The 19,812-nt window shown below is 41.0% G+C and overlaps 1 protein-coding gene across 1 annotated transcript in view; it reads right to left on the reverse strand.

Moving 5' to 3' along the window:
- Grid1 (glutamate receptor, ionotropic, delta 1) overlaps positions 1 to 19,812 on the reverse strand; it is a 661,017-nt gene that overhangs the window by 34,900 nt on the left and 606,305 nt on the right. Inside the window, exon 14 of the mRNA XM_013506310.1 lies at positions 18,145 to 18,340. Within this exon, the coding sequence (XP_013361764.1) occupies positions 18,145 to 18,340 (196 nt within the window). The remainder of the gene's footprint in view (positions 1 to 18,144; positions 18,341 to 19,812) is intronic.

A 19,812-nucleotide genomic window follows, 5' to 3' on the forward strand; every position in this document is an offset into this window, starting at 1 on the left:
CTCCACTGCTGGTGGGAGTGTAGATTGGTTCAACCATTGTGAAAATCAATTTGGAGATTCCTCACAAAACTCGGATTGGAAGTCCCTTTTAACCCAGGTATTCCCCTTCTGGGTGTTTTCCCAGAAGAATTAAAGACATCATACCACACCAGACACAAGCATGTAAAATCGATCAGAACATAAAAAATTGTAATCATTAACTGTTCATTTCAATACACCAGCAGCGATATATGTGCACCCATGTTTATAGCAGCACAATTTGCTATAGCTACATCTTGGAAACAACCCAGATACCCATCCACTGAGGAATGGATAAAAAAGATGTGGTATTTTTATACAATGGAGTAGTACTCAGCTATTAAAAGAGATAATCTCAAGGATTTTATAGGTAAATGGATGCAACTAGAAACCGTACCCATAGGTGAAATAAATCAGACCCAGATGGGTAAACATCATATTGTCTCCTTGGTGTAGGAACCTGAAAGACTAGGTAAAACTCAAAATGTACAATAGATGATAGGAAAGGGAAAGAAATTGCTCACAGGAAGGAATGACTGGGATGAGGGAAAGAAGAAAATAGAAAGAAGGAAAGCAAAATATAAATATATACATGAATAGCTGTGATAATGGTATTGCTGGTGTATTGAAACGAACGGTTAATGATTACATTTTTTTATGTTCTGATCGATTTTGCATGTTTGTGTCTGGTGGTCTGAGCAACTGATTTGAAGGTAACAATATGCAATGGAATTATAATGGTGATCTCCTACCATCCTGTCTAGTGAAACTCTGTACTATCTCTACTGCGTTACTGAATAATTATTTTCTTATTCCCTTTAATGGTTTGAGCAATCTTTCACTCTTACATCTGGTAATCTGATCAGTGTAGTTGAGGATAATGGTATGTAATGTAACAACTACTGTTGATTCGTTATTATTTTGTCTTGAGACTCTGTATCTCTTTGAATGTTCTTGCTTTGATTTGTTTATGTTTGTGATACTGGTATGCTGCTACTGTTCCATTTTTTGTTTGTTTGTTTCTCATTTACTACGCTCTTTAAAATAAAAAAATAAAAAAGAAAAATAAAAAAAAGAAACTAAGACTTAGGAAAAACTGTGCCCAGAGCCATGGACGGAGCCAGCTAGCAGCAGAGCTTAAATTTCTCGCCAGGTCCCTTTGACTACAAGTGGTCTTGTTCTCTTTCCTGCTCAACCTCAGTGGCCCCTGAGCAGTCAGCTATGTTTCTGTCATGCTTGCTTCGTGACCTCTGCTGCCAGACTCTGGCTAAGCATTTGCTGCTAACATCTGCCTCCCACACTTGACTCTCCGCACCTACTTTGGCTGCCTTTCCTTTTGGCGCCCTTTGGCACCCCGAGGAGAACCAGCCCTGTTCAGTAAACCCAGAATTGTCCTAGTGGGAGAAGTCTGTCATATCAACCTGGTTTTCTACAAAGGAGAAAAGAAGAACCCTAACTTGGTAGAATCAATGAGTCCTTCCTCAAAATCTAAAACTGCACACCATCAGCAAAGCAAGGGGCCATAAACAAGCCTCTCCGCAGGGCACAGGGACACATTGATTTCCAATGATTTGTCAAAATTTTAAATTGTCCAAAGACTATGATAAACAACAACCTAATCTGAGTTACACCATGGGAAAAATTAAGAACAATCTGAAAGAAAGACTAAGTGGGTTTGTACAGATACAAAACAGATCACATAGGGAAATGATAAAAGAAAGAAAAATGCCATCCCTGGAAGTGAAAGAGAAGAAAAACATGAATCAGGAAGCACAGAGCTCGGACATCCATGTGGTTCAACACAGGGAGCACAGGGCTGGAGCCAAGCTCGTGTTCCTGCATGTCATACACATAGGTACACACACAGAGAAGGAGGTGAGTTCCTTGATCATGTCTGTGCTGTCTGTCTCCCTACCACAGGTCTAGAGTACAGCTGGCACTGGATAAATGTGTATGGCAACTAAATGGAAACCTGATGGCAGGAAGACTGGGCTACGAGAAACCTGGAGCCTTCTGAGCAGACTGGGCTGGCCACACCCCCTCTGCCCTCCAGGTGCAGGCTCCACACTGCAGTCTCCTGATGCTGATCTACCTCCGTGGACACCCTGGTCTCAGGCTCAGAGTCGCTGTCTAACATCCAAGAATAAATTAGATACTAACACAACCACCACCACAACCACAACAATAAGCACCATTTATTCAAGCAGATGTTCTCAAACTCAAAGGAACCTAGACAGTCACCTGGAAGGATGTTACAACCCAGGCTGTTAACCTCTCTACCCTACCTTCTGACTTACTCAACCTGGAGTACAGCCTGAGAATTCACCTTTCCAAGAAGTCCCCAGGTACTGCTGGAACAGGGCCTACTTTTTGAGCTCTAGGGTGCTAGTGCATACTCTGCAAAGCACAGACCTAATCCCTTCACATTGCCTCTCATCTCTACCGTAGCTCAAAGAAGGCCCTATGTCATCATTCTTATTTGTCAGGAACTAGTGAACATGCCCAAGATTTCATAAGTGGCAAAAGAGAAATGCAAGAACCAAACCCAGTTCTTATTTACTCAGATTTCATATTCTGCTCATTATACTACATTGCCCTCACTGAGCATTTGACTTTCTTGAGATAAAGTTCAAGTGAGAACCATGAAATTACACCCTGAAGCCAGGGAAGTTTTGCCATCTGAAGCAACTTCTTCTTACTATTTCTCTAACCATAAAGGGTTATGGGGATCTGGCAACTCTGATGATGCTGGAGGGAGAAAGAAGCAGCCAAATTGCTTGTGTTCCCAATTGATATTAAAGAACGCTCCTTAATGGGCTGGAAGACCATCCCCTGGGGGTTATGCTGAAGAGCTTCATTCTCTAACTGCACTCAGGGTTAAGTATCCCTTTACGGCCTTCGCTAAAATGTCAGCCTTGAAAGATAGAACTTGCATTACAGCCTTAGAAAACATTGAGGAGCTGCAAAAGAAGCCACTTTGGGACCAAGTATCCAAAAGGGCTCAGTCTCACACCTGCAACAAGCTCTGGGCCTACCTGTCAGGACATATAGTTTTGCACGTGAAGCAATCCTAACAGCTCACTGGGTCAAGGCCTGCAGGAGGTGCTGACACATCCCTACACTTCCCAGAAAAGTCCTCTTCATCACAGCCCTGTGGAACTAACTGAGGTCTGGCACATGGTCTGCATGGCATGGGTCCAAGTCCTCTTCCTTGGATTCTTCAGACGTCAGATATGTCAAATTGCACTGCTGAGGACTTTTGCTACCAGTCCAAATATTTCTGCTTCCTTTCTCTGTTCCCTAGGAGACTGCTCTTCTAGTCTGAATTACCTGACACCTCTCTCCTTCTCTCTCTGTCTCTCTCTGTCTCTCTCAGTGTGTGTAGTGCCCACAGCAAAGCTTACTGTCTCTATGCTAGAGAATAGAGAACTATCTACTCTGTATTAAATCTATTCATCCCATCCCACTGGATATTACCATTTCCTCCTAGATATGTTTTATATTATTGATGATGGCATCATGACGATGATGACAATGGTAATAATAGTGGTAATAACCGTAAAACACAAAGGTGGTGGAGAGAATTGGATTATCTATGGGTAATGGTTCAACTCTTTGAGCTTTACCTACTTGATCTGCAAAATGGAACTATCATAAAATCCAAACCCCGTGAAGATTAAGGGCCCAAGTCACATGTACACATTTCTTTATAAATGCTGTTGTCCTTCCTCTCTGTCTCTGTTCCCTGACAAACATTAGGCCAACAAAATGGAAATAAAAGTAAGCTTGGTGAAAATGGCCAACAAGCTGACTGACTTAATAAATCACAATTGTTTTTATCGGCAAACCACTTCTTGATTTTTATGTAATCAAATAACAAAACAATTCCCTTCAAAATGCAAAACCTTAAGTCATAAAACCCAAAGCAATAATATTCAGTGAAACAAACAGAATGGAATCAGCCTACATTTACAGCCAATGCTAAGGTGAAGCCTATCAGACCAGGGTACAAAGCAAATTATGGGGCAGCAGAAATCTTTGAAAAATAAAATCAGATTTAAGGGGAGCCAATGCCCTCCCACTTGCACTAATGAGGAGTTTGAAAATAATCAAAGTTAGCATGATGGCATGGATATTGGTTTGACTCCAGAGCTTACCCTACCAAATTATGAAAATTGCAAAAGAAAGTAATTGAAGAATTCATAATGAGATTTGCTTGGCAATGTTCAAAACCCAAAGCAAAGTAATTTAATAAGGGAAGCTCAGAGGGGGCTTTCCTTGATCTTTGGACTGTATTGTCCCAAACCAATCACCATCAAACAGAATTAAGCAGCAAGGGGTTACGCAGGGGCCAACTTGGTCAAGTGTGTGGTAAAGAGCTCCAGAGAGACTGAGGAAGCCCCCCCGGACCAAAGCAGACAGCCCTGTCACCCTGGGCCTCCTCGCCCCTCCTTGCTCTCCTTGCAGCTGGAACCCAGCAGTCCAGCTCAATGCAATCACAGCATCTGCCTGCACTTCATTTCTTCCTCAATGAACATTCATTTTATTTGATTTTTTTTAAGCATAAGAGGCTTTGAATGTTAATACGCTTTATCCCTGTGCCTACCCCTGCCCTAGGTCATGAGTAAGAGGCAGAGCCCATACTAGAGAAGCTCTGAGTGTGGCAGGGCTGTGACAGACAGAGCAAATCACTGAGGACGGGGTGGCATCTGGTGGGGCTGTGCTCTGAGACACAGTGTGGTAAGGAGAGGAGGAGACCAGAGGAGGCTCAGGAAAAGGAAGTGCTCCCATCAAGGCAGGAGGGAGAGTCAGCAATCACCCTTGCAGACAAAATAACAGTGATATTCTAAGCAGCATGCACAACAGGTACACAGAGAGGGACACCTAGAGCAGCTGTCAGTGGAAGGTGTGAGCCAAGGCTTCATTCTGACCCCACATCTCCTCCATTTCACAGACTCACAGGGCGAGGACAAGGAAGCCAGAGTGAGAAGAGACTGAGCTCAAGGCCTGGGTCTGATACTGATCCAACCTGGATCATCAGCAAGGCCTGTGCCCTCTTGGGACATCAGTGTCCTCATCAGCAAACAGCTCTGCTGAAGCACAAATGAGCTGATGCAGGGGAGAAACAGAACCCCACATCTGGTGCATCCCAAGCCTTTCTAACAAGAGTCATCAGGATTAAATTAACCTCCTGATTGCCCAAACATAGATAGAGGCACCAAGGGAAGGAAGGAAGACCCTGGGCAAAGGAAGGTATGAAACAGTAACATACAGTCTCAAATCAATCTTCACTTTCTCTTTGATATTACATCAATTTTAACTGTTTTTTAGACTGAAAACATAATATTCACTTTTACTTATTAACTAAGATCAGCACCAGAACATGAGCTGATAAATATTGAATGAATAAATAAATACAGGACAAAAACCTTTAAACAGTGAATCATTGCAGAAATACATTTTTGGGGAAGGGGTTTGTTTGTACATCACTTTCTATTACTGAACAAGCATAGACTGTAACCAACTCTCACTCATTTTCCCCAGACCTGCCACAGTTCATGCATCACAATTTATGATGGCAATGCCCAACCTGGGATGAAGAAAAGAAGGCTGGAAAAGAAAATGATTTTAGTTCCACTCAGATTCCAGAATAACAAAGTAAAATACACAAAAATACATGCATACACAAACACATATGTGTGTATACAAAGAGAAAGAAAGATAAAGCACAGTAAAGGGTATGAAAAAATGAGATTAATAACTCATAAAGAGATTTCTCCTTCTACACTTGATCTTAGTCAAAAAGCTGAGAAACAGGATTTCTCCTTCTAAGGATATATCACAAGAATTTGGTGGGGGAAGAAAACATTGAAACTTGAATATTTTTTGTTCCCTAAAATAAGAATGTAACTCATTCAAAGTTCTGCTTTTGAGAATACTCAGTAATATTTTGTCAGTATCTTTACAAATTTATATCCTTTTTGACAGTATAACTACTTTTGAGAGTTTATAATTATTGAAATAAATGTAGCAACCAAAAAGACATTAGTCATGAAGATGTTCATTACAGTGTTACTTACACATGTGAAAAGTTGAAAATGAGCCAAATGACAAACAAGAAAGGAAGTTTGGCTATTCTTGTTTAAATTTATTGATTAAATATTAGTTAGCCACTAAACAGTTTTCATTATTACAAAACTGTTGTAATGCCAGAAAAAGTATATTTTCTATAACTCTATAATTATGTAAACTTTGGTAGAAGTTCAAAAAAGCATATACTAATATGTGAAAAAATTCCTGGAGTTATACTTAGATAGTAAAAAAATTGGTTGGATTTCTTCTGCATATTTTTATTTTTTATATTCTTGACATTTTAAACTTTTCTTAATGGGTACATATTACATGTAAATTATAAACATATACCTAAAGATTTTCCTCTCAATATTGTTTACTATTTTAACAGTGACATGGATTTGGGGATATTTGAGTGTACTTGGAGCTGAGTCAGATCTCAGAGTTAAAGCATATTGTGATGATTAAGATTAACCTTCAATTATGATTCGCTTAGAAACAATACAGAGGGTTAGTAAAGCATACCTCTGTGTGTATCTGGGTGGGTCATGAAAACCTGCCATTTTGTTATAGTTTTATCTTGTACCGCAAAAGAATAATGTATTCAGAGGTGGAGCTTTTGGAAGGATTGGATTATAGGACTACTATACTAATTAGTAGATTAATACCCTGAAGAGTTCAGAGCTGAATGTGCTGTTAGGAGGTGGGTCTAGGTGTAAGAGGTAGATAACTGAAGTGTAACCTGGAAGGGCATATCTCCTTGCCTGGCTCCTCCCTTTGCTCATTACTTCTTTATTGCCAAGATGTGAGCAGCTTTCCTCTGTCATACTCTCCCCTTTCTGCCTGACAATGGACTAAATCCTCTAAAAATCATGAGCTAAAATAAACCTATGCTTTTAATTCTTAGTGTTGGGTATTGTGTTTCAGCAACAGGAAAGTAACTAAGACAGATTTTGGTACCAGGAGTTGGGTTATTACTGTAACCACACCTGATCATGTGGTTTAGAAGCATTTAGAACTGGTTCATGGGAAGAGTTTGCAAAAGTTTTGAGATGCTGACTAGAGAAGCCCTAAAATGCAGTAAGAAAAGCTTGATGGGAGATTCTGGTCAGAGCACAGAAAGCAAGAATGCAGCTAGAAACATGTCTCATAAAGGCCAGGTTTTAGTTGGGAATGAGGAGTTCACTGCCAATTGAGCTGGAGGTGATGTATATTATATTCTAACAGAAAATTTGTCTCCATTTTTCTCATGTTTTGTGACTCTATGGGAGGTTGTCTCCTCTAGTGACCCACCTGTTCCAACTAGACTCCACCTCCTAACAGCACATTAAGCTCTGAACTTTTCATGAGTTTCTGGAGGGATATTCTAGATCAAAACCAAAACATTCTGTCCCTGGCCCCCAAAAGACTCATGTCTGTCTCTCTATGCAAAATCCTTTCAGTCCATCTCTAAGAATCAAAAGTTTTAATGGCATGAGCATTACTGTAAAATCCAAGTCCAAAGTGTCCTCTGAAACTCAAGGCAAACTCTTAGCTGGGAGCCCCTGTAAAATTCAGAAAGTTAAATACTTCTAACATATAATGGCACACAGTAAACATTTCCATTACAAAAGGGAAGACTAGGGAGATAGAAAAGAATCAAATGAAAGCAGGATTGAAATCCAGCAGGACAAATATTAAATCCTGTAGCTAAGATTACAGGGAACAGACTACTTGATCTTATGGAAGAAATTTAAAGCAGTCCAATATTCAGGCTCTGGCATGGGTACAGCTGGAAGCTTTTAGCAAGGTTTGTAGCAAGAGTCAAGAGCAAAAGGCAGAGCAGAAAGACTTAAAAAACTTAAATTTTGTTCCAGAAGGAACTATGTGAAAAGTTGGAACCAAAGGAAGTGTGGATGCTGAAGAGATTAGTGCCCTTAAAAAGAAACCAAGTACTTCGTATAGGAAAAAGAAAACTGCTTTGAAGCAATTAGCAAGACCCTACTTATCACAGAGTTAGGGGCCCAAAAATTTTGACCTTTCATTTGAGAAGAGTCCTGGGGCCACTGTACAAGAAAAATCTCCTGAGAGAGTGATGGTGAACCCCTTCAAGCTTTCAATGATAACAAATAGCCTGCTGCAGTACTTGTGCCATAAATTTGCCATAAATTCACCATCACTGCCCTAAGAAATTGATTCTCTGAGATCCATTTCACTGTGTACACCCATACAGACACTTTGACATCGCTCCAGCCATGGCAGTAGCCAAAGAGGTTTGGCTATTGCTACTGCTGACAGCAGACATTGGCATTATCCACAAGATACTGGTTTTACCAGGACAGAATGAAAGAGTTGTGGGGTCAGGGAGGCTTCCACACAGATTTCAAAAGAAGACCTGGGGAGCCAGCTGAGTAGCCCTTGAGAGGGCAGTGTCTAAAGCTGTGGGAATGAAACCATAGGTCAGGTGCAGCAAGTGGGAGAAGCCACGTCATGGAATGCTAAGAGCAGCTATAAGCAGTAAGTGGAGCTAGCCCAAGATAGAGAAAGACTATGTGAGGTGCAACACATAAGGCCATCACAGTGGAGGTATCCAAGCCCTCTGGAGCTCACATATCACTGTAACTTGTCCCAAATACTGAATATGAAGTATAGGATTGAATGCTTGTCCTGATTATCTGAGCCCTGCTTTGGTCCAATTCTATTCTATTCCTCTACTTCTCTCTTTAGAGTGGGAATGTTTACCCTGTGCCATTGTACCTTGGGCTTATGTAATTTGTTTTTTTCCTTTAATTTTTACAGAGGCTCACAGAAAAAGTCTGGCTTGAATCTCAGAAGAGATTTTGACTTGAACTTTTAAAAAAAGCTAAAACTGTTAAAACTTTGGAGAAGGAATTTCTGAATTTTCAGCATGGGAGTTGTATCATGTCACAGAGAATTATTAACTTAGTATTGCATTCTTTTATATTCCCAGATTTATCTTCAAAACAAAAAGACATTGAAGCATATGGATTATAAAATGCATGTGTGTATAATGAAACTATCACAGAAAGCTTCCAATCTCTCTACATGAATGAATTCCCCCTCTGTGCCGGCAAGGTCTTTTCCATGTTAAACCACTTGGACACCATTTGCTGTCCTCCAGAATTCAGTAGGTATCTTCTGAAAAAAGATTACATTTGAAACTTTTAATACTTGTTTTGTTATTATTTTTAATTTTTTAACTGATACATAAAATTGCACACATGGATGGTGTATCTTTAAATTCTGATACATGTTTATAATGCATAATGTTTCCATCAGGTGAAAAATATCTAGCTCCTTAAATACACATCATTCTTTTATAATGAAAACTTTCAAAATCTTTTTCTCTCTAACATTTTGGAAATGTACAGTACATTATTATCTATAGAGACTTCATATTTTAAATTGAGAGTAAAAAGCATAATATAAAAACTGAAAAGATGCAGCTAGAACAGTATTTAGAGGAAAATGTATAGTTGTACTGCTTACATCAGGAAAAAAACAGTGTAAATGTTATAACTTAAGTATTATAATTAAAATTCTAGAAAAGAAAAGAGCAAATTATGAGCAAAGTAAATAGAAAACATTGTTTACAAAAAGCTGAAGTCAACAAAATAGTATTTTAAAGTAGTGAAAATCAGTAAAGTCAAACTTAATTATGTTGAATTGGAGAACCATGCTCATGGATGAGAAGAGTTCATATTTTAAAGATATAAATTCTCCCCCAATTATCTATAATGTAATAGTTATCAAAATCTCAACAGGCTTTTTTTGAGGAAATGGAAAAGATGATTCTAAAATTTAAAAGGAAATAGAAAGGATAGAGAATCACTCTAATGTCTTAAGAAAGAAGAAAAAATTGAAAGATTTACCTAACTTAATTTAAGGAATTACATTAGTGATTATTTTTGTACTGGCATAAGAATAAAAAGAATTGAAATGTGTTATGTACATGTACTGATTTCCCCATAATGAATGTAATCATTAGATACTGCAAAGTTGTATTAATATATTTTTTAAAAATTTTAAAAATTAGATTATAAATTAAAAGTAAAAATTTTAAAATAAAAAAGGAGAGGTAGACCATTGGACCAGAGATAGACCAACAGTAGACAGCCTGTTGATTTTCAATCAAGGTATCTTACCTATTTGTGGGGTAAATCCAGGACTTTTTAAAAATGAATAATGCCATGTCAATTATATACACATATACAAAATGAAACCTAGACCACTGTCTCGTTCCATATATGAACATGAATTTTAGATGCAACATAAAAATAAATGTTAAAACTTCTAGAAGAAAACTTGCCATTTTGGATTAGGAAAAACTTTTAGGCAAGACACAAAAAATCATCAACCATAAAAGAAAAAATTTACAGACAGCATTTTATTAAAATTAAGAATTCCTACTCTTCAAAAGATACCATTAAAAAAATGGATAGGTAAGTTACAGATGAAGAATTACATTTGTAGCACTTATATTTCATCAAGGACTCATACCCAGAATATATTAAAAGCTCATATAAATCAACAATAAGAAAGCTAAAGAGCCCAATAACATTTAACAAGATTTGCACTTACACTGTCAAAAAATATATATGGATGACCAATAAGTATATGAAAAAAGGCTCAACATCACCAGTTATTAAATTTAAACAATAATACCTGTTTACACCCACTGAATTGGCTATAATTTAGCTGCAAAGTTAAAATTGCCTATAATTTAGCTAGGCCCAAAGACTGACACGATAATACTGGTGGGATGTCCAGCAATTGCGACTTACAATTATGCAAGTAGTATATTTCCACTGGGAATGTGAAACCGTATGATCACACTAGATGTAGTTTGGTACTTTCAGACAGCAGTAAGCTACTGCACACCTACTTTATGGCCCAGGAATTCAACCCTTTAGTATTCAGCAAAGAAAAATGGAAACATATCTCCATTTAGGACTTGTGTGAGAAGACTCATGTTGTCTTATTCATGATAGCCCTAAGCTGGTAATAGCACAAATGTACACCAACTGAAGAATGGATAAGAAAGTAGAGATTTGTTCTTAAAAAGAACTAGTTCTCAAAAAAGAAGAGAAAGAAAAAAAAGAACAATACTAATATCTACAACTCCATGGGTAAATCTAATAAACATTTCATTGAGCGAACAAGAGAACACTTTTGAAGGTAATGAATGTGTCCTATATCTTGTTTCTGGTGGTGATTAAACAATTGTTTACGGTTCCTTACACTCATAACATGGACGCTTAGTATATGTACATCTATCTGTACATCAGTTGTGCCTCATGAAAAGACTAATTGCTACTTGTCTTTATTTTTTTATCTTCATTTCCTTGTTTATGGTAGAAGCTAAGAAAATGTGCTGACATCTACTGAATGTACAACCTGCATTGAGTGCTTTAGATTTTACACCTTGGTAAACTCACATCTAAGCTGGGCAAGCTTCTCTGAAGTCCCACAGATGGCTCAAAAGGTGAATTCACTTGCTCAAAGCCACAGATTAAATTAGGTTGCAAGTGGAATTTAAACTCACATTTCCTCACTCTAAGGCAGAAACTACTCCAACTGCACTTCTTGAATGGATGAATCAATGAGTACATGAATAAATGAATGGATAAAGAGGCAAGACCATCCAACCCATAAAATGGAAAAAGTGCTTTTAAGCAAGTACAAAAGGTATAGAAATGAGAGATCAGGTAATATGAGAGGCTGAGAAGAAAGGAGTCACATAGATTCCCTGGCCTACATGGGCCTGGAAGCAGGGCAAGGACATCACTTGGCTGTGAAGCGTAACTGCAAGGCCCAATTGTGCTACTGAGTGCATTCCTGGTGCTTTCTGCTGCACACAGCTACATGCATCCTACCACACTTTCCTTCTGGGAGGTCAGAAGTACACCCTTCCCGACGTCTAGGTCAAACCCTCCTGATCTCTGAATGAAGTGGCCCCAAAGCATAGAGAAATGCCATCTCCCTCCTCAATAGGAACTCCCAGCCTGCTATGGAACCAGCGTGCCACCACCCACAGGGCCACCTACATCAACTTGCCCTTTCAAATGGATGGTACAATGGGGACGAAAGTTCCTTCTTTTTCCACAGAAGAGTGTGGGCCTTCCAGAGACCACCTTTGCCACCACAGAACACGGTCCCTAGTACACAGGAGGGAGGGTGTATAAATAAAGCATCCCTTGTCACACAGCAGAAAGGAAGGGTACAGGACCAAGTGCAGGTGCTGAAAAGCACTGCCAAGGCAAGCATTAGATTGGCAGTGGAAATAATAAGATTTGTGGGTCCATTTTTTCTCTGCATTTGCATTCACACTTTATGACCTCGGCGATATTCACTGAGTGGAAAAAACTGCCCTTTGTGAAGACCGCTGGCCTCAGAAGCTACTTCCTTCTGAAAAATACTATCTCCAGCCACAGGGCCTGAGACGAGCTTCTCGCCTACTTATTCAAAGAGCTCAATGAGCTGTAAAGATTGACATTTAAACTATTAACACTATATCCTATTTGACAATGTTATTAAATATTAGGTCTGATTTATGGAAAGGCTTAATCAATTGGCAGGCCAGGTCAGCCCTGGCACTGCACAGAAATTGTGTTATGCTGAATATGACTTGATAGAGTTCATCAAGCTCAAGAAAAAAAAAATTCCACCAGCAACATTAAAGTCTGACTTCTGGTGACATCGTTATTATCATATAAATTCGAACCACTTTCCAGCTCAATAATGCATCGCAAAGTTTTGCCAATTGATGATTGTAATAGTTTGGAAACCAAAAAACAAAATCACAAACTTCAGTAATCATTGCCATGACACACAGAAGGAAGGCTAAGGCTTTTAAAATTGAAAGGAGGTATATGTCTTGCTGCACTGCTGTGAAAGTAGACAGGAAATAAGAGCATAAGTAAAGAGTATGAAAAAAAAGGGAGCACACAGAAGGACAGAAGGGGCGATGCTATCCTGTGGAATGAGGCAATGTCGGGGTGAGGATGCAATACCAGGGACCCCACTAACTCTTATCTGGGTGACCACTGATGAGTCACTTAAAATTTCTCAGGCCAGGGTCTGATTTCTGTATTTTTGAGACAACAGCTATCAGTCTGTTGAGGATGAAAGCAATCATATATGTAAATCAGTTGGCACAGTGACTGGTGAATAGTGACTGCTCATTAGATCTCAAGGGGATTCTAGGCCAGGCTGGGACAAAAGTGGGTCACAGTGTATGGGACGGAAGCTCCTAGGCCACTAGAGTTAGACCCAGAAAAGATGAGAAAGGGAAGAGATCATAAGCTACCAGACAATGGGGAAGCTGCAAGATAGGTGAAGAGCTGTGCTCTAGAGCATAGTCCTTACATTTTTCTGTAAAAGACTAGATAATAACTATTTTATGTTCTCAAGTCCTTATGTTCTTTGTCACACTACTCATCCTGCTGAAGTAATAGGAAAGCAGACATAAACGGAACATAAGTGAATGGCTGGAGTTGTTTTACAACGAAAGCTTATTTACAAAAACAGACTCAGAGCCAGGACCATCGTTTTCCAACTGGTAGTCCAGTCCTGCTTGAGTCTGGTGGCACATGTGACAGAGAGGAATAAAGGCTGCAGTTGTCTCCTCTTTCTTGACATATCTGGAAAGACCTGAAAGATCTGCTCCCAAGGGAAGGCTATCAGGGAAAAAGCCTGCAGGTTTCTGTCCCTTTCAGCAGTGAGTGGAAGGAAGGTAACTGTAATGAAGGGTGAGAGCTATGTCCCTGATGTTCTGTCTCTGCTCAGTCAGACAGCAAACAGATGACTCATTCAGGAACATTGCAATATTGAGTGAGAGGCTCTGGATGACAGGCAGGTTTGCTGTAAGAAGTATGTGTTTCAGTCTCTTTTTTCTAAATTCCTTCTTGCTGTCTTCACAGTGCCCACTGAGGTCCATGCTCCTTTTTGCCTTAGTGGCAGTGGCCTAAACAGTGGATCCTAGCCATGGGGCAAATCATAACAAAACTCTTTTCCTGTTCTGCTACTGTACAAAAGTGAGCACCTCTTGTGAAGCAATATCCCACCTAAATTGGTTTCAACTCATTAAGAGCTGCAGTCCTTCCAAGTAAAAAACAACAGCAGCTCTCCAAGGTCAGCAAGACACCAAGCTCCTTGACTTCAGTAGCAATTAGACACTGGTCCACTGTTGCACACTCTCTGGAAATGAAGCTGGAGTCACTAAAAAGCAACTGGAAATTAGAAGTGTAATGGTCATTCCATGGCTAAAGAAGTTTCCAGGTTGGGGATATAGCTCAGTGGCATAAGTGCCTGCATAGCAAGTACAAGATTGCCAGTTCAATCCCCAGGACTGCAAAAGAAAAAGAAAGAAAAAAAAGAAGAAGTTTCCAGAAGTCCCTTGCGGGGTGGTTCTTCTCTTTTGCCAGGCTGCCTATACTGCAGAGAGGAGACTTTGTTTGGAATTTGGAGTGACTTCTCCTACCTGAACATTGGGCTCCAGTCTATATTTCCTATTCATGGGATATTTTTTCTTATTTTTTCTGGATTTAAGGCATGATTATAACTTTGGACATGGCCACTTCTAGCCTCGTCTTCTGCAGACCTAGGAGGGACCTTTGGTGGTGTAAGGAGAGACAGCTCCACAGCAACAGGGGAGAGGAAACATTTTGGTCCAATAACCACCCAAACAGAAACATAAAGGAGGATTTGAGAGTAGAGTGAGCTCTTTTTCCAATAAAAAGTGCAGCACACTTCATTTTCTGACAATACTATAAACTTGCTTTTATGATACGAGTTATAAAACTCTTAACATTTGTCTAGTGCTAGCAGTCTTTTTTTCTTGGAAATTCAAATGAGTGAGAGAGATTTGTGACCCCAAGCCCAGCTGAAAGTAACACATCCTATGTACTGAAAAAAGAATACAGCCTGTACCATGAAGCTGCAGGAATTGAAAAGTCACCCTTTACTACCTGTATCCTTACTTGCATTCTTTACCATCTATTTCTTTACATTTGTATTCATCATTAAGAAACTAAGTGAGTGTTAGGGCTTAGATCAAGAATGGCCCACAAGAGCTTCATGCACTCAAAGGCTGGGCTTTGGAAGGCGATTGAATTATGGGGTGCTATGGTTGACTTGCTGTTAGGGGATGGGAGCCTCATTAGAGGTGGGTCCCTGGGGGCATACCTGGAAGGATATGTTTCTCTCCTCTTCCTGAACACACCAGAGAAGGCAAAGAAGGAGGGGGATGGCACTGGTGGGAAGCTGAATTCTGCCTGACTTGGTCTCAATTTATTTATCTGAGATAGTAGGTAAGTGCACAGAATGGTATTCATTACAACTCTTGTCCATTTCTTCATGCATAGCCGTCTGCTAGACTCAAACCCTTTAATATATATTATAACAAGAAACAAAATAGGAAACTGCTAGCCTAAACCTGACACTGACTCTGACTTACATCCAGCAAGATGTTTCTCCCTTCCTGCTACTCTGTGCTTCCCGTTTACAGCAACTACTGCAGGGAGTCTTGTTTATCATCATTACTTTGGATGCATGTAGGAGAGTGTTTTATATCTTTTTAAAAGGGTGTGATGGTGTATGTTATTTTCTATTAGTTTACCCATATGAAATTGCCTATAACACATTTTTGCTCCATATTATTTTACTAAGGTCCATCCATCCTATTCAATGCAGCTGTAGTTCATGCATTTCTTGTGGATAATAATTTTTACTCTGCTAATAGTCATTGGGATGGTTTCCAAGGTTTGGGCTCCATAAGCAATGATACCATGGCCTTTTCTGTCTACAGAAGTGTATGTGGACATTTATTTTGGGTGGATACACTGTAGTGGAGCTGTTGGACCGTAGAGTATGTGATGTCCCATTTTACAAGAGAATGACAAACTCTCTTCCAAAGTGATTGTACTGAGTACACTCCCACCAGTAATTAAGCACCTGTACTCCTTCCTCTCTACCACCTCTCATTTGGTGCCAGTCGAATTGGTCTAAAATGATATATCTTTATGATCATGACTTGCATTTCTCAGATCACTAATGACTTGAGCATCTCTTCCTATGATTATTGGCCATACGTGTTGCCTCCTCTGTGAAAGGCCTATGCAAGGCTTTTGCCCATCTTTCTATTTAATTGTTTGAGCTTCTCATTGATTTATGAAAGTTCATGATATATCCTTGATATTAATGGGATATTGGTTATTCATGTTGTAAATATCCCCTCTTTAAAGTGCCTTGTGATAAAGTAGCTATCTTTGCTTCTCTAAGAAGTGCTTTTTGCAGCACTGTTGCAATGAATCTTCATAAGACCCTTCATGGATGGAGGATTGGCTCTGCCTCACAGACAAAGCCGGCTGGGAAAGGGAACTCAAAAGCCATTCAGCCCAGGGCTCACACTCTGGAAAGGCCTTAAATCAACTGTGTGTTCATTATCTCCAAATGAGGTCACCTGCAACCACAGAGATTCACTGTCAGGCATGAAAGGAGACCCTGCAGCTGGAGCTAGAGCACTTAGCAGTGGACCTGGAATAGAGGCCTAATAAATCTCATAAACCTCAGGACAGCACCATTACACTGCATTCTATTATTTTAGTTCAACATAAACATTCAAAGTCTATAATAATATGTATTTTTAGATATCTTAAGCCTCTAAGGAGAAGCTGCCTGGCCTCTCTCAGTTCCAAGAGGTTCCAGACTCGGAGAATGATCATCATGTTCCATTCACCCTGCTGGTGAGGTGTAGAAAAAGTATCTGTTCCCACATATGTCAGGCTCCAGAGCTGAGGCACATTCTGATGTTCAGCATGGCTAAATGACAAGGAATAGTGCCCCCCCCACCGGCCAAGGGCTGTGCAGAAGCACATTCCCAGTAGGTACTCACCCCACCTAGGACCATAGGACCAACTGAGGTCACACCCTACCCTGACAGCAAAGAGATTCCCAGGTAGATCTTAAGTATCTTGCTCTTTCCTGGGATTGGGGTTCTGGTGGGTTTCTGGGGACCACGCTCCTCATAAAGAGCAGGGCAGTGAGCACTGGTGGCCCCAAAAGTTTTTCCTATACCCCTGACCTGTGCAGGGAAGTCAGATGGTCACAGAATATCCAGAGAGTGGAGCACAATGTTGTTTGTGTGTAAGAGAGAGACAGAGAGAGAGAGAAACAGAGAGACAGACAGAGGAGAAACAGAGAGAGAGAGAGAGAGAGAGAGAGAGAGAGAGAGAGAGAGAGAGAGAGAGTCAGAGAAGGAGACCGAGACAGAAAAAGATCCACAGAGTGGGTGGGAAGGTGGAACAGGAGAAAGGTAAATGGTTTCACAGGCAGACAGTGGTGGTGCTGACCTTAGGGTGCACATCTGTCTCACACCTGAAGCAATGACATCAGAGACTGCAGTCACTGCATGTGGGGGTCCCTGGACAGAACTATGCCAACTCCAGCAGCACCCATGACACCTGTCTTCATCCCATTTCTCCTCACTGAAAGGCCACATAGCAGCATGTGGCAGATCGATGCCAAAGCTACAGCCTGGACCCCAGGCATCACAGAGTCAGAACGTAACCAGGAGTGTGACTGTCTCCGATCCTCATCTGTACATGTGACAGTGGTGGTCAGTGCAGGCCACTGTGGGAAATCACCTGAAACAGGGGCTGATGGACTCTCTGCCCTTCCTCCCTCCTGAAACTCCTCCCCTCACTCCATCCACCTTGTGCCTAGCACTGTGCCCCTGCTCTTACTGAGTGTCCTCAGGCTGGTGGGCAGGGCCCTCTGTGCAATCATCCCATGAGGATGGACAGCCAAGCCTCCAAGTGAACTGGCCCACTCTTGCCCAACCAGCATCCCTCAACTGCAGAAGGCAGCTAAGGAGCAGCCCTCTGCTTCTACAGCCAGGAATGGGCATCTGCTTGTAGAACATGATAGGGAGTCAGCCTGCAAGTGACAGGACCTCTCAAAGACAGATGCCTCTTGGGAAGGTGTCTCAGACCTCAAGGACAACATCTGCATGGCCCCACCCTGGCACATGTGCCAGGCATGACTCCCACCTACCTTCCGGATGCCTTCTGAAGGACTGGACACACAGTTGTCAGCACCCCCGTTCTTGCTGATAGTCCTCCAGAGCTCAGAAAATGTGCTGTCCTGTTCCAGGGGGTTGGTGCCCTTGGCACGGAAGTACTCATAGACAGCAGAATCCCGGACAGTACCATAAGACATCTCCACTTGTTTGGACAGGTCCTGGAATGTCCTGAAATACAGAGAAACATGAGTACATGCTGTGCTGTGTGCTGCAGAGATCTAAGAGGACCCCACACTTGCTCCCCAAAGATCATGCCTGCTAGGCCTACCATTCACCTTCACACCTAAAGTCCAACAGTCCCTCAAACCCACAGCAGGACTTGCCAGGCCTCAGAGTATCATAGGTATGTTTCAATAAGGCTACTGCACAGGTGGTAACAGGTTCTGTGCTGAGCTCCTAAGATACAAAGATGCATAACACATGATTCCTGCCCTCAGGGAGCTTAGGGTCAGCTGTGGACACCTAGAATGTGATCATGCTATGAAAGAGTAGGGAACACAAAACACTATTGCTGAAGGTCTCCAACTCAAAGCCCACAAAGGCTGAATAGGAAAGAACCATGTTGGCAAGATAGAGGATGCCGGTGATGAAGGCTGGCCCTCACACTCACTGCTGAATGTGGCAGATTCTAAGGGGCCATGTCAGTGAAGAGGCGCCCCCTCCAAAGCCTGAAGATGTGCTGGCATCCCCCTAGTTACTGACTTTGAGCACCTTGCCCCAGCCAACTTTTCTTTTTTTAAATAAAGAAAATCAGATTTTTATGGGAGATTTAATGATTTTCAGACATTGCAATTATTTACAAGATGCTAAATGTTAGACACTGCACTCCTGAGGCCTTGGGTTTGTTGTAGGTAGAGGATAGGCAGGTAGCTCAAGCTTGGTTCATGGTGCAGGGACAGAGTACATCAGAAAGGCTATCTATCCGTAGCCCAGGAAGAGATGTCCAAGCTGGCAACAGAGGACAAGATTTCCTTTCAGAAGGAGAAATTCAAATGTTCTTTAATGTATGAAGGGGTTGAAACTCAATAAACCCATTATAATTTGAAAATATATTTAATACTTTTAACCTATCACACATAAGAGCTCAGCCTAGCCCACCTTAAACATACTGAGAACATTTGCACTGGCCTGTAGTTGGGCAAAATGATGCAACACAAAACCTGTAAGAGAGTGTTGAATATCTCATGCAATTTACCAAATACGCATATCCAAAACTCTCTGGCCAGGGGCTTGTGATTTAAGCTCAGTGGCACAGCGCCTGCCTAGCAAGCACGAGGTTGTGAGTTCAATTCCCCATACCAGAAAAAAAAAAAACTCTCTGGCCACACAGCACACTGCAGAGTGACTGTTGTCTCCCTTGGTGATCCTAAGACTGACAGGGAGCTGTGGCTTGCTCCTGCTGTCCAGCACCATAAGAAAGGATAACGCTATATACCACTAACCTGGGAAGAGATCCAAATTCAAAGTACAGATGTACTAACTGCTTATTGCTCTGGTACCATCGTAAAGTCAAAAATTCCTAAGTTAAACCACCATTAACTGGAGCCATCTGTAGCCAGAGCAGGAAGAACTAACTAGTGCAAAGCTTTCACTTGCCCCTGGAAAACCGTTACCCAGCAGTGTGTGGACAGAATGTCAGA

The sequence above is a fragment of the Chinchilla lanigera genome, unplaced genomic scaffold, assembly GCF_000276665.1.
Source record: "Chinchilla lanigera isolate Chin_1 unplaced genomic scaffold, ChiLan1.0 scaffold00109, whole genome shotgun sequence".
Lineage (NCBI taxonomy): Eukaryota > Metazoa > Chordata > Mammalia > Rodentia > Chinchillidae > Chinchilla > Chinchilla lanigera.